Below are 16,269 nucleotides of genomic sequence, written 5' to 3'. Positions count from 1 at the left end.
ATGAGTTAGTGTGAAAGATTGTTGGCTTGAGTGGACAAATTGCGAAGTTTGAAGGCTCTGAGAAAAAGTGGCTGGTTTATCTGAACAAGTTTTGATTAAAAATCCCATTGGATTGTTCAGATTCCAGAATTATTGCATTCACATTTTCTTCATACCGATCCCGCTCTGTCCATGACCTACTTCCTTAATGGTATCCCCCAGTGGACTGCAGTTGGCCATCTCTCAGGTCCCTGTCATCTGTAGAAAACATGTGGGCGTATCTCTGCTTTGCTCTACCACACTGCTGCCCGTGTGGAGTTACTTTTTTTAAACCCAGCTTTATATAAGTTCTTCATTAGGGGACCCAGTGTACCCAAGCCAGTCTCAAGAATGTGCTTTATGGATTGGCTAGGCTTTTTTTCTGTTTAGCTGCTAAGAAGAGAAGCCAAGCTCTGATTGCTAATCATAAGAAACATCTAAACAATTTTTGTGATATTTCTCTTTCTCAAAGCAGAGGCAGACAGAAGATGCTGAGCTGTGACATGTGTGTGAGCTGAACAAGGATGTAATGGAACAAGATAATCCGAGGTAATCAGGGCAAACACTGATGCAGCCACAACCCGTGTACACAAGCTAATAATTTAGGCTTAGGAGATCATATTATATAGAATCAAAAGGGGTTTTCACACAGCGTTATCATCATTCTAAACCCTGCTTTCTTTTTAAACTAAAAATAGGAGATCAAGGTTCTACAGAAACATACTATTTGAGCAGAAACATCCTCCCGAGTCCAAAAACAACCTTCATACTGCATTTATTGCTTTGTTTTATAGTGTCACAGCTGGTAAATACAGTATTTGAAATAAAGCAACAACAAGTTGATCAAGACATCAACTGTTTTAACTTTAGTAGCAAAAAAGTACACTATAGCAGTAACCTGCTCAAACAAAAGAGCTAAATCGATTGGTACTCACCCACAATTCACCCAGGCGATGGTACCCTGACCTTTCACGGCCTGAGCCACATCAGACAGCAGCTTTAGTTGAGCATCTCCAGACGAAGCTGAAGACACAAAAAACACATTTAGACAAGTATAGAGACATGTTGTAGGAACCATAACAATTTTAAATATCATAAGATTGTATGCAGTGTACGTGAGTGGTTTCTAACACTGCGCCCACGGCACCTGGTAACTCGCATGGAGCCTGCATGTCACCTGTGGAGCTCATGCTATAAATAGCCATAATTATAATGCTTAATTTCATCATTTCTATTTTTTAGTACATGAAATTACAGAAGCTATTTAGCTACTGCTTTTGATCTGCATTCTTATGGGGTACTACGCAAGCCATTACTAGTTCAAAAAATCTGTGTAAGATCTGTACAGTATTTTGACTGGTGTTCACATGAAAGCTTTCATTAAAATGGCACATTCAGTTCGATTAATAACAGATTATTAAACAGATGTAAACAAAACCATAGGCTAAAATGATTTCTTCTTCTTATTATTATTATTGTTATCAATATAACAGTCGAGTTCATTTTTTTCAGGACCCTTTGATGAATAGAAAGATCCAAAGATAAGCATTTGTCTCAAATAAAAAGCTTTTGTATTATACACTAGGGAGGATTATAAAAAATAAATATTTTTATTTAGCAAGGATGCTTTAAACAGATCAAAAGTGATGAAAGACATTTATAATGTTCCAAAAGTTTTCTATTTTAGAAATAGAAAAAAAGTTCTTCTGAGCTTTCTATTCATCAAAGAAACCTGAAAAATGTATTCAGCTGTTTTAAACAAAGATATTAATAGTAATAATAAGAATAATAACGATAATAACAATAAATGTTTTTTAACAGCAAATCAGAATATTAGAATGATTTCTGAAGGATCATGTGACTGGAGTAATGATGCTAAAAATTCAGCTTTGAAATCACAGGAATAAATTACATTTTAAAATATATTCAAATAGAAAACAGTTATTTTTAAATAGTAAAATATCTTACATTTTTTTTTGCTTTTGCTGTACTTTGGATCAAATAAATGCCGGCTTGGTAAGCAGAGGAGACTTCTTTAAAAAAAAAAAAAAAAAAAACATTAAAAATCTTACTGTTCAAAAACTTTTGACTTGTTGTGTATAAGGGACAGTAGAGATATTTATAATATTACAAAAGATTTCCATTTAAAATAAAAGCTTTTCTTTTGAACTTTATATTTATCAAAGAATCCTGAAAAATGTATCATGTTTTCCACAAAAATATTAAGCTGCACAACCGTTTTCAACACTGATAATAATAATAAGTGTTTCACCAAAACAAAACCAAAAGTTATGTCTGAATTATCCTGTGACACTAAAGGCTGGAGTAATGGCTGCTGAAAATTTTAATATATTAAAATAGAAACCGTTATTTTAAGTTGTAACAATTTCACAATATTTCTGTTTTTCCTGTATTTCAGTTCAAATAAATGCAGTATAATGAGCATAACAGTCTTCTTTCAAAGCCATTTAAAAATTCTGAAAACTAAAAATATGATACTCAAGTGCCTTCATATTATATATTACTGTACATACCGCAATTATTTTTTTTTTTTTTCACTAAATGAATCCAGATGTCCATAAAATCTAGTTCATTTAGTTTGTTTGATTGGTGCAAACTCAATGCCACATAAAAAAAGCAATCTGGTCTCGAAATGAAACACTATTGATCACATATACATGGCTGTGCAATTGCACATCCATCATTTTCTTAAAATGAGTAAAGAAAGATTGCAGGTTTCGTCAGAGCAAGCGCAACGTTTTACAGTGTTTACTGGGTGATAAAAACATAGGTAGTAGAGCTAAAACTATTGATCGAATATAAATGAATAAATGATAACATAAAACCCAAAATGGTGAAGTGAATGTTGTTCTCCATTTTTAAAAGCTTATCTACCAGTAGTACTCGTGTTGATGATGAAAGCATTTGCCAACACACCTCAGTACGAAACAACAGCACACAGTGTGAAAGTACTATGTGTGAAAACACAGTGACGGTTTCACTACACCCGAGATTTACACATTTCTGACAGTCTGGGATCATCTACTACACCACTAAACCCACAATCTGTTTTTCTTCCCATTAATCACATCGGTCAAGGTCAAAGGACAATGATTTTAGGGTTCCTGCCTTGTTCGTCTTAGGTTTTAATCAAAGAAACAGAACCAACGAAAAGTGCCTGCGCACCACCTGATCATGAATGCATTCCTGCAGTCTAAAGTGACTATCACAGTTAGCAGGACGCATCTAATGGAAATGCTTCACAGGATGAGCAGCGCTAGTCAGCCATCAATCAAACACCGTTCGATACACAGTCTTATCCGATGACCTCATGTGCTCGAAATGAGTCGTGAATTATGAAACAAATAAATCTTGCACAGCAAGACCTTGAGAGGCTCTTTCTGTGCTTTGTGGGTGGGAGATTGTTTATGGACCGTTCATCCATACGGTACCCATATACAGCACTTTGCCTGCTGGTTCTGCTAATAACACCCAGGAGTGATGCAAATGAATATGGGGTAGGTTTTTTTCTAATAGCTGGGAGACCTATGCATTATAGTGTTTAGGAGTTTAGAGTGTTGAAGTTCTTCATGTAGCCATTAGATTTATATTTTCACATCTAATGAGTGTGGTAAGTAGAGAAAACTCTACTCTAAAGTGTACTGTGCAGAAGGTCAAGTATCTAAAGGCGTCAACATGCTTAGTAAAAGCAAAGATGACCTACCTATTGTGGCATGACAGGTCTGTGAGCGTATAGTAGAATCATACCTGCTCAATGAATTTTCCCTTAGGGCGTGTAACACATAGACTTCTAGCAACGCAAGCTTGATTTTATGTCAGGATGCAAATCACAATGAATGTACACACTGCATAACCATAAAGTATCTGCTTCTATTGCAAGTTTTCTGTTTCAAGTTAAATATCATCATGGCGGAACGACAGTTTGAAGACAATCCTGCTGAGCAAGTTACAGTCAGCATGTTTGTAACTAACACAGGGCTCAACAGTATGAAAATCTTGCTGGCCCAGTTGGGCCAGTAATTATGATTACGTGTCCATTTTAGCAATACACACTACCATTAAACAGTTTGGGGTCAGCAAGTTTTTTAATATCTTTTTTATATATTAATTTCTTTTTTTTTTTTTCCTGATAGATGTCTCTTATGCAAACCAAGGCTGCATTTATTTGAACACAGAAAAATATTTACTAATTGTGACCCTGGACCACAAAACCAGTCTTAAGTCGCTGGGGTATATTTGTAGCAATAGCCAAAAATACATTGTATGGGTCAAAATTATTGATTTTTCTTTTATGGCAAAAATCATTAGGATATTAAGTAAAGATCATGTTCCATTAAGATATTTTGTAAAATTCCTACTGTAAATGTATGAAAACTTAATTTTTGATTAGTAAAATACATTGTTAAGAACATTATTTGAAGAACTTTAAAGGTGATTTTCTCAATATTTTGATTTTTTTGCACCCTCAGATTCTTGATTTTTAAATAGTTGTATCTTGGCCAAATATTGTCCTATCCTAACAAACTGTACATCAATGAAAAGCTTATTTATTCACATTTTATATGATGTATAAATCTCAATTTTGAAAAAATGACCCTTACGACTGGTTTTGTGATCCAGGGTCACAATTTAAAAAAAGAAAAAAAAAATATTCCTGTGAATCAAGCACTAAATTTTCAGTGTCACATGATCCTTCAGAAAACATTCTAATATGTTGATTTGATGCTCGAGAAACATTCGTCATTATTATCGATGTTGAAAACAGATATGCTGATTAATATATTTGTGGAAACCCTTATACTATTATTTTCAGGACATTTTAATGAATAGACAGTTTTATTTAAGACAAATGTACTTTTATAATTTTATATTCTTTTATAACATTATAAATTGTCTATGCTGTCAGTTTTGATCAATTTAATGCATCATTGCTGAATTAAAGAAATGTTTAATGTTTTTTTTAAAGAAGTCTCTTTAAAGTCTGCTCACCAAGCCCGCAATCATTTGATCCAAAGTACATCAAAAACAGTAAAATTTTGAAATATTTGTACTATTTAAAATAGCCGTTTTCTATTTGAATAGATTTTAAAATGTAATTTATTTCTGTGATTTCAAAGCTGAATTTTTAGGATCATTACTCCTCATGATCCAGAAATCATTCTAATATTCTGAAAACATATATTATTATTATTATTATCATTATGTTGAAAACAGCTGAGTAGATTTCTTTCAGGTTTCTTTGATGAATATAAATATATATATTATATATAAATATATCATTTTCCCCCCAAAATTATGTACGAATTACCTAAAAAAAATGACCCGAAACTTTTGAAAGGTAGCATATTTATTCTAGTGCCTTTTTATAATATTACTTAAATTCCGAGTTTTCTTTTCTAAAAGTACTTCAGAAGTTTTAACTTTTGAAAAGTGTATTTTTTACTAGGGTATTTTTACTATAATATTACCAATAAGCCTTTTATTTTTTCTTCTTCACAAAATGCTTTCAAGAAAAATTACAGGTCATTTTTGCAATTACAGGGCGGTGGACCATCTTTATTGTTGAATCCTGTAGCGACCTGAATAATAACACATTCGGTTAAATAGCACAGACTTTTGAAAGTACATAAAAACATACCCTTTGACCTTAGGGATGACTAAAACACATTTACTGGCAGCTGCATACTAAGACATCTTGGCACTTTATGGCTGCTAAAGCTGTAATAATTTTATTTCATCTGAAAAACAAGAGTTGTGACTGACCTGACTTGGTATATAAGACAAGCACATTAGTTCTGGTCCTCAAAAGTTTCTTGAAATCCTTGTGGTCACTGACTTTCTCTATGAGCGGAGACACCTTCGCTGCCTGCAGGGCGGATGACACTGCAACCTGAGGACGTGAGACAGACAGATATTGTCATTTTTCACTGTCAAGTCTAAACACCACAGGCGACTCAAAACAATATATATATATATATATATATATATATATATATATGCCGATATAATTGCGGCATTTGTGCAAAATCATGACAGTGTGTCAAACCATGATGACAGAGATGAAAAGACAACAGCCATTACAAACAAAAGCCAATATACCATAAAGCAGTTTAATCATATTAATATATTACTCCTGATAAAGAGTTCAGCAAATTCAGGTTTGACCAAAAAAAACAGGAAATGCACTACAAAAATTCTTTAAAAAAAAAAAGATATATCTTCAAAAATATAATCATAAAATACAAAAATAAAATCAAATAAAATCAAATAAAATAAAATATCAAATAAAATAAAATTAAATTAAATTAAATTAAATTAAATTGAATTAAATTAAATTAAAATTAAAAACTCTCACAAAAGTGCACTGAAGTAAAATATATATATATCTTAAAAAAAAAAAAAAACGAATATGCTTTCTCACAAAAGTGCCCCGAAATAGCTTCTGAAATTGTGCTCTGATGTGAGACTTATGTGTTGCCCCGTGGTGGGACAGCATGCCACTTTCTCCATCAGTCTTTCCAGCAAAGGCATGTGATTCAGAATTCGGATGGAGCTGAGCCGATAAAGCGACAACAGATAAAGGTGCTGTCATCTAAAGGAGAGGAAAATGACAAGATCAGACAGACCATGTCACAAACTCAGACAGTGACCCAGCCTATCACACGTCCTTATCATTTCCCTATGCCACATGCTTGAATTGAAAAGACACTAACACAATGCGTAGAAATGAATGCTCAACCGTTAGTGGACAATACAGATCAAATATTATTTACAAAATGACAAGTTGAAAAGAAAACTCATTTGGTCAGTCAGGAACATGCTTTAAGAACGTCTGTAGAGTTGCCATTTCAACATACCAGATACTAAAGAGAAACTTGCAAAGAAAAGTAAAAATAGCAAAACACAAGCTACACTGTTAATTTTTTTTTTTTTTTTGTAGAACCACTTCTTGTGACTGTAAATATAATTTTACCACGTGACATTATCAACCCCACACTGCACTAATGAAAACCACAAGGAAACCAAATTTACCTTGACCTTTTAAGATAAGAGCTTGATGCACATTGAAAACATGATAACTTTCAGAACTCAAAACTCCAAAAAGACACTAAGCTACACAGACATCTGAATTTATCATCTGCTCCTTCTTCTAAAAGGTTCTCTGTATTAGAGATAAGTAAGTGAATTTTATTTTAAACATCCCCTGATCATTTCAGTCTGATTTTAACAGTATGTGTGATGCAATAGACTGCTGCAGTGATATTTTTCTAGGCCAATAACCCAGAAGTTATCATCACCCTATTTCTCTTAACAAAAACCCAATAGGATTTTTCCATTGACTTTTAGATTATTGAAGAAAATAAGCTCTGTTACCAATAAAAGCTTATGGTTTTTATATTTTATCATGATGATCTTGACAACTGAAGACAACTTTTATGAATTTTAAAGCCTAAATACAACCTAAATACAAGCTTTTTTTATAAATACAAGACAACTAAAAGCTTTCACATATTCACAGCCATAGAATAAAATATCTCAAGCTTGTGTTAACCACAAACCTAATTTCAGCCACTTAACCAAAAGAGAAAAAAAAAACACTGACTTGTGCTAATATACTAACTCTGCAGCATATTAGTATGGCCCTATGAAATCTGTTTTATTTTTTTCCAAATTCCATTTTTTCCATTTTAATATTTGTGGAATCCGTTTTTTTTCCTTCACATTTTAATTTTTCCTAGGCTCTGTTTTAATGGTTAAATTAAATTGGATTAATCAAAAAGCATGTCTAATTAATTTAAATCATAAAACTTGCACAATTTATTAAAAGTTTAACAAAAAGTACATTTTTAAGGCTTCATGGAATGCACTGTTTTCTGTTGAATTCCATTTGGATATGAAAATATTCCATAATGGATATTTTTTATTGGATTATTTATTTAAATTTTAATAACTAAAATCAGTTCTAATTTATTTTTCTATTTATTGTGTGTGGTAAATGAAACCGCGCATCTGCGCCATTCATTCACATACAGACACACAGAACATGCAGGATTCATATTTAAATAGTATTTTGTGGATTCATATTCACAGACACTGGTCCATATCCGATTTGGATTTAAGTGTACTGACCTACATTTGATTTATTCATCCAAAATTTGGCATTTTGACATTCCATGTTAAGGTCCTTACACATGGAGTTCAAAATGTTTGTGTGCGTTTTTTCGTATTCGTCAAAATCCATCATACACAGAGTCACTGTGACTCTGAATTGCCAAAATATTTCACAAAATGCTTGCTACGGATGCGAAAAATGCAGAAAATGTAACCTGATTTAAAATTTTATGACAGACAAGTTTCAGAGGCAGTGTGTAAACGTGAGGTCGAATTTCAGACTCAGTGCGCGAGGATCTTTATCCAGTAAATTCTATTTTGATGACTGGATTTCACAATTCCATCCGCGTTTTCCACACTGTGGCCCTATTTTAGAGCAGTGCTCATTCAATATGCAAAAGTTCTATTAAAACTAGGCAATTCCATTTTAAGAATCAAATAATGAGTGGAAAACAGAAACAATCTTTTCCTAATAGTGTAAGAGGACCTCAATTCTCTCCTCTCCCTACAAAGTGGCAAAAAATCTTATATAACACACAATACAAAAACCAGACCGTAGCTGTACATCTGCTGTGTGAGTGCACAAGTCTGTGAAGATTGATCTGCTTCATCATTGGAGTGTCACAGGGAAGGGCTTGTGAGAAACACAGGTGCCTCAGTCACTGACAACCCTTATCTTTCTACATGACAAACCAAGACAAGCGTCATACTCTCCCTCATTAAAAATCACAACTCCCATTCTCTACAGAGAGACAAGGGCCAGTGGCCTGACTGAATTTATCACTGCACACTCTGTTGAGTAATACCATTACATGTGGACAAATGTTAAATAAACAAAAAGTCTCTGTTAGGCTAGCATTACCATATCGCAGACCTTAGCCTGGAAACCTCATGCAGGCAGAGTTCAAAATTAAAGGTAAAGAAGGTAATTTTCTGCACCACTAGCGGCACCAAATGGAATTGTAATATGTTTGAGCAGCCTGATTGTTCCAGGCGTAACAACATTAGCTCAATCAATGGTTTGAGTTTGGCCTGGGACTACCTGTTTGAAAAAAAAAAGGCAGATGGTTGAAACTAAGTTTTGAAAACATTTTTCTCACAATTCAGTTTGAAGCCACAAGTGGTGCAGAAATTTAAAACATAACCTTTAAAGGGATAGTAAGACCTTTGTCCATCTTCAGAACACAAAAAGATGTTTTTGATGAAATCCAAGAGCTTTCTGACCCTGGATAGACAGCAACGCATCTGAGGCCCAGAAAAGTAGTAAGAACATTGTTAAAATAGTCCATGTGACATCAATGGTTCAAACGTAATTTTATGAAGCTATTACAATACTTTTTGTGTGCAAAGAAACAAAAATAACAATTTTATTCAACAATTTCTTCTCTTCCAGTCAACGCATGTTCACAAGAGCTATTATAAAAATCAAGTCATTGATTTGAATCATTTTATATGAATAGCAATAATGCAAAATATAGTTTCATGGTTATTATTATTGGTATTATTATATATTATTACATATTTATAGCCAGCAATTTCTCAAACTGCCACTGTAAAGTAAACGTTTATTTTCTGTGTATTAAAGACAAATGGTAAAAGATCAGAGACAACGTTCTTATCCTCCTTACATTTAATCAACTCTGTACGAGCAAATGCGGTCCAGCACAGTGGACAACCTGTGCGGACTGGGTGACATCCCAGCGGCCCCAGCGCCTTGGGAGCCGCTGAACGTGTGAAGATGACAGTCAGGGCTAATTAAAGTCCTGCAAAGCTGAGGGACCTGAGAAATCACACCTACTCTGACTTCAGCCGTGCTGACGGGGAGCAGACATGGTGATGCATTATGAAAAAATGTCAGAGCAACTTACTGAAGTAGTTGAAAGGACCATCTTTCTTTCATCAAGTTACTCAAGTCCAACATTAACTTTGAATGGGCTTATATCATAAAAGATGAAATTTTTCAATAAGACTAAACCGAAACGGCTCCTTATTGCACCTCCTCACATCAGGCAGAATATAGTACATAACCACAATTAGACGTCAACAATGCCAATTTGGTTTTCAAAACATTGGCACAGTGAGGCAATAAGACGACAAAAATACAAATCAATATAATTCAGTCGAAACTTCTGCTGTTGCACCTACCGCTCTACAATTCCTTAAAAAACATCTCTGATTGGCACATTTCAGCACAAATTGGTTTGCGAACCCGTCACAATGTAATTCCTGCTTAGCAAAGAGCCTGTTATTGAAGAATGGAGCAGAGCGAACTATATTTAAGTCCACAGCAAACACTCTTCCCATAAATAAATGCACTAAAGTGCTTTATCTCATTTAGAAGCAAGTGTTCAAATTGAAGTTTTAAAGTCAGGGCAGCAAAAATGGCCTGTTAAATTCTAATGGTTAGAGAGAGGGTGATAAAAGTTAATTAAAAACTAAATTATTATTTGCTGTAATAAACCCTGACTAACATTATACTTGGAACTCTACTGGAACAGTATAATGGCCCTGTAATGACAGTATTTGCATTGCTAAAAAGCATACTAATGTTAAAGAAGAACTTCACTTCAAGAAGCAAAAATTTACAGATAATTTACTCACCGCCTTGTCATCCAAGAGGTTCATGTCTTTCTTTCTTCAGTCGTAAAGAAATTATGTTTTTGAGGAAAACATCTCAGCATTTTTCTCCATATAATGGACTGATATGGTACCCCGAATTTGAACTTCCAAAATGCAGTTTAAATGCGGCTTCAAATGATCCCAGCCGAGGAAGAAGGGTCTTATCTAGCGAAACGATCGGTTATTTTCATTAAAAAAACTACATTTAAATACTTTTTAATCTCAAACGGTCGTCTTACCTTGTTCTCCATGAACTCCAATTGTATTTTCTCCTTCAACTTCAAAAATCGTCCTACATCGCTGCAGAAGTACCGACTCAGTCTTTGCTAAGTGAACATGCAAAGATGATCAAACAACTTTAACAAAAAAGGTAAAACAGTGACATAGGACCATTTTGAAGTTGAGGGAGAACATGAGATGGGAGTTTTTCGACATAACTGTCATGAACTGTAACAAATACAGTCCAGGCAGAGTAAGACAAGACGAGCGTTTGACATTAAAAAGTATATAAATTGTATTATTTTAGGAAAATAACAGAACGTTACTCTAGATAAGACCCTTCTTTCTCAGCTGGGATCGTTTACAACCACATTTTTGATCGTGTGAAGCCGCATTTAAACTGCATATTGGAAGTTCAAAATCGGGGCACCATATCAGTCCATTATATGGACAAAAATGCTGAAATGTTTTCCTCAAAAAAACTATTTCTTTACCACTGAAGAAAGAAAGACATGAACATATTGGATGACAAGGGGGTGAGTACCGTATATCTGAATCTTCGTTTTGGAAGTGGACATCTCAGTGGATTTCTCTCCATATAATGGACTTCGATGGTGCCTGCGAGTTTGAACTTCCAAAATGCAGTTTAAATGCCGCTTCAAAGGGCTCTAAATGATCCCAGCCGAGGAATAAGGGTATTATCTAGTGAAACGACTGGTTATTTTCTAAAAATATTGACAAATTATATACTTTTTAACCTCAAATGCTTGTCTTGTCTAGCTCTGCGTGAACTTTTGTGTATTCTGGTTCAAGACAGTAAAGGTAGGTCGAAAAATTCCCATCTCATTTTTCCCTCCAACTTCAAAATCGTCCTACTTTGCTGCAGGAGTACCGACCCAAGGTTTACAAAGTGAACGTGCAAAGAAGATTAAATACCTTTTAGGAAAATTTTAAATAGCGATGTAGAACGATTTAGAAGTTTTTCGACCTACCTTAACTGTTTTGAACCAGAATACAGAATTCAAGACGAGCATTTGAGGTTAAACAGTATATAAATTGTATTTTTACTTTTTTTTTTTTAAATAATCGATCGTTTCACTAGATCCTTCTTTCTCAGCCGACATCATTTTGAGCTCATTGAAGCTGCATTTTGGAAGTTCAAACTCACAGGCACCATGGAAGTCCATTATATGGAGAGAAATCCTGAAATGTTTTCTTCAAAAAACAATTTCTTTACGACTTAAGAAAGAAAGACATGAACATCTTGGATGACAAGGGGGTGAGAAAATTATCTTCACATTTTTGTTCTGGAAGTGAAATTCTCTTATAATAGCACAGAAAAAGTCTGCACATTGTAACAGTCTGAACGTTTCTCAAACAACCCATCTTTAAAAGTGAAATGTACAGTTTCAGCACAGAGACAACTGCACCATTCAATTCCATTCAGACACAAAAGAGTCAGTGTTCTACGTCTAGTCCCATCAGGTTTCTGTCCCTATTTGGTGCACCACCTATTCTTCAAACGCTCTGTCCAAACCTGACAGTCGACCAATAAAGCGGGCCCATTACTGTCTGGCAATCATCATGTCCTGTACCTGTTACAAAGGCTTTCATTTGGCTTTCCCTTAGCAGTGGTGTTCGACGTGGGCATTATCCTAACAACACCAGTTCTTTCACAAGACGGTGATTGTTATTATCATCTGCTGAACAGCTTTGAGAGACAGGCCTGATCGCGTCCCGTCGATCAATGCGAAGTGAACAGAACTGGTTGGGGAAAAAAAAACACATGCTGTGCACCACTATTTCATCTGATGAGCAGCTACGGCTCAAGGGAATAAACAGAACATGCAGGGAAGGAATGGGGTGATGGAGGAACACATCTTTCTGCATATTCCGAGCTGAATTTCTTTGTTGCTGCTTTTCAAGGAGCTCCGTATGGACTCTTCAAATCAACAGGGATGGTCTGCAAATCATTAACTTGGGAATAAACAATTTTTCAACAGACACATATGACACAGATTTCAGCAACATGCAGAAGAATGAAGTTCTGCAAACAGAAAAGTGGTTTTCAGTTTCTTCCTAAATTAATAGTTTCTTTAACCCATTCAGAAAATTCACAAAAGAAAATTGTCTTTTTTTTTTTTTAAATAAAATCAAACTCCAAAGTGCTAAATAATAAAGCAATAAAACTGACAAGGCTAATAGCAGGTTAAAGTATATAGCAGTACGTTAAATGCAATAAAAACCTCTTATCTCCCATGTTTGCACTCATGTCTAGGTTTTTCCCCACATTTTATGTGATTTTGTCGGAAAACGTAAAACATTCTCTGTTATGGAAGTAAACATTTGCTATGACATTCATTGAGATTTCTCTCTTATTTTAACAGTTTTCTAATTTAATAATATATGTTAAAAATATTTTTTTTTCCTATGATGGCCAGTTACTTCAGTGTCACATGGTCCTTCTTTCTAATCTTTCCAAAAAGCCTTTTTACAGGCTGCGTGTCATTACATCCAGCTTCGACTAGTAACGTAAAAAAAAAAAAAATCCGCCTGCATTCTTGTCAATGGTCTGTAGCTGATTTGAATGGGCTGTAGCTGATTGAACTTAAAAAAATAAGTCATTTGTCGATAAAATAATTTAAAAGCATTTAAAATAAGTTATTGTCAGAGCCCCTGTTATTCTTATTTTGACATTAATTTTCATTTTTGCACCAGACAATATACATATATATACGACTCTGAGATGAAAAATATATACATTTATTTTAACAACCTCAATTTGATCTAATAAATGACGATTGTATAATAAAACTAAATTAAGTGCTTGACATTCTTACTGTTACATTTTTGGTACATTTGGTTAGTTTTGATGTCTATAACCTTACGAGCATACATACATGGCTTGTGCCATAGGCCACTGTGGATTGTTTTAATGAAATGAATCTGAGATGAGTTGTACATCAGTAAATCACAACAATCCTGTGCTACAAGTACTATTATTCATACAGGTTACAGTAGAAGTTATTTTACACAACTATTTGAAGCTTCTGTTTTTCGAACACGAAAGTGTGAAAAATGTCTATATGTTGATTTAGTGCTCAAGAAACATATTATTATCAGTACTGAAACAGCTGTGCTGCACAATATTTTTGGAAACCATGATACATTCTTTTTCAAACAGCATTTATTTGAAACCTACAAATCTTTACTGTTTTATGTAAATTCTTTACTGTCAGTTTTAATCAATTTGCAGTGTCCTTTACAATTGAAAGTATTTATTTTTATCTCTCTCTCAAAAAAATATCTTACTGACTCCAAACCAACAATAAAATAATCCAAATATCTTCTACACACAAACAGTACCTTTTTGTGATGAACAGTCTTATTTACAGAGAATCCATTTACTCTCAAATCTCATGACCGGCTGCAGTGCAGAAAGTATGAAAAATATTGATCACACATATAGCTTCAGAATACCAGAATAAAGCACCCACATTAAATCTAACAGCTTAAAGGGATAGCTCATGGAAAAATGAACATTCTGTCATCATTTACTCACCCTTTAAGTCAGTGGTCTCCAATGACTTCCATAAACACTATGGAAGTCAGTTGAGGACCAACAAATATTTGGTTACCTTCATTCTTCAAAACATCTTCTTTTGTGTTCAGCAGAAGAAAGACATTCATAGGTTTGAAACATATTGAGAGGAGTAAAGGATGAAAGAATTATCAGAAATCTTACAAAGACAGAAGCTCAGACATTCTACCTAACAAAAACTACAAATTTAGCAATGATAGCTCAATTCTATTCCTTTTAACAACCAAAGACCATTACTGTTCCCTTCCTTTTTCGAAATAAAATACAGAAAACAGCACAGTATATAATTCCTCAGCGATGTAATTATGCCCAGTATGTTGTACTTGACTGTAGTTTATGGATACTAGCACTCCTGCTATTAATCATCCGCTCAAGGACACCAGCGTTTCAGCAGTGGACCTTGCTGACATGTTTTGCACAGCATGGGAAACACTTGAACAAAAAATGATCTGTCATACATCAGCGCAAAAACATCTTGCTTAATCAGCAGTGGAAGCCGTCATCAAGCATGCACTGCGCAAGCGGCATCGCAAATCTGCTTAATAAATAAATCTCATTTTCACTTTTAGGGTCTCACTGATTCAGCATAAACCGTACCGTTTCTCAAACACGCGCCGTCTTCCTGCTGAGCCAAACAACACGGGGGGCTTCAGCTCTGCATAGCTGACGTAGGTAATTCACAAACAGAAGGAAATGACTCCACAAATGAAACGGTCGATTTGTGAGTCAAACATTCTCACACACTGAGTCGCAATAGTTTACTGTACAGCTAACCATTTCCGTACACAGCATCCTGCTGGACCAAGCAACGAAAGGTTGTTGTGGGATGCCTGTAATCAAGATTAAGAGATTTTAGAAATTGCTCTGACAAGCGGGAGGTCTGGAGGGAAGCACAGATAGCAGAGAGCGTTTCTCTTTCCCCACCCAACCACCACAAAGTCCCAATAGTTCAGGAGAGCACCTTTGTTTGCAGTGGCAGGCGCAAAACAGGATGTGAGACAGGAAAACTTCTGCGTAATGAGAGTTGACTGACGTGGCGGAGCGGCTATTAGGGTTTGGTGTTGAGGACACGGCCCACATTGATTCGCAAATCAGTTGTGGAACAGGGTTGATGCACTTTAAAATGAAGCAAATGTGGGTTAATTAGCTCTAAACATTACAAGCTCATTTCTGTCATGCTCATCAAGGGAAGAACAAGGAAGACAGAGAAGAAAAAAAAAGCTTTGATCAAAGTTAAATCACACTGCTACTGTAAATATAAGCCACACCCTAACGCAAACTGTAAGATAAAGATACAGACATAATACAGAAGTAGAAATATCAGTTGGTTCCACATGCGTACATGTCAAACAGTAGTCCGCAAATGGGTCATATTTTGTAAAAACTACAATTTTAAAATGATTCTTTAGGTGTTAATTATGTAAAAAAAAATCAGAAACAATACACATGAGTGTTCATAACGTAATCATTATTTTAAATAAAGTTTGCAAACATATTGATCGAGGACAAAAATACAAATTTGATGCATGGATATCAACAAGTTTCCTAAGATTTTCTTCCCTGGATGTAAACAAAAGGCCAAATATCAGATTTTTTGTTTCCAAAGGAAAAAACTAAATGACAAAGTCATGAAGGGCCTAAAAGGTCTTCTGCGTTTTATAGTTTTCTTGTGATGAAAC

At 34.7% G+C, this 16,269-nt stretch overlaps 2 protein-coding genes across 2 annotated transcripts in view; one reads left to right on the top strand and one right to left on the bottom strand.

Annotated features, from left to right (window-relative positions):
* The window catches only part of sema5ba (sema domain, seven thrombospondin repeats (type 1 and type 1-like), transmembrane domain (TM) and short cytoplasmic domain, (semaphorin) 5Ba), a 229,475-nt gene that overhangs the window by 30,362 nt on the left and 182,844 nt on the right, over nucleotides 1-16,269 (top strand). The window contains exon 2 of the mRNA XM_051118512.1: nucleotides 494-567. The gene's annotated coding sequence lies outside the window, so the exon portion shown is untranslated. The remainder of the gene's footprint in view (nucleotides 1-493; nucleotides 568-16,269) is intronic.
* Nucleotides 1-16,269, bottom strand: part of pdia5 (protein disulfide isomerase family A, member 5) — a 66,580-nt gene that overhangs the window by 49,362 nt on the left and 949 nt on the right. Inside the window, exons 2-3 of the mRNA XM_051118515.1 lie at nucleotides 5,803-5,929; nucleotides 954-1,041 (exon numbers count right to left, since the gene is read on the bottom strand). Of these exons, the coding sequence (XP_050974472.1) occupies nucleotides 954-1,041; nucleotides 5,803-5,929 (215 nt within the window). The remainder of the gene's footprint in view (nucleotides 1-953; nucleotides 1,042-5,802; nucleotides 5,930-16,269) is intronic.

The sequence above is a fragment of the Labeo rohita genome, chromosome 9 (genome assembly GCF_022985175.1).
Source record: "Labeo rohita strain BAU-BD-2019 chromosome 9, IGBB_LRoh.1.0, whole genome shotgun sequence".
Classification (NCBI taxonomy): domain Eukaryota; kingdom Metazoa; phylum Chordata; class Actinopteri; order Cypriniformes; family Cyprinidae; genus Labeo; species Labeo rohita.
Note: the sequence above shows the minus strand (reverse complement) of the source record. Positions and strands in the feature narration are given on the sequence as shown.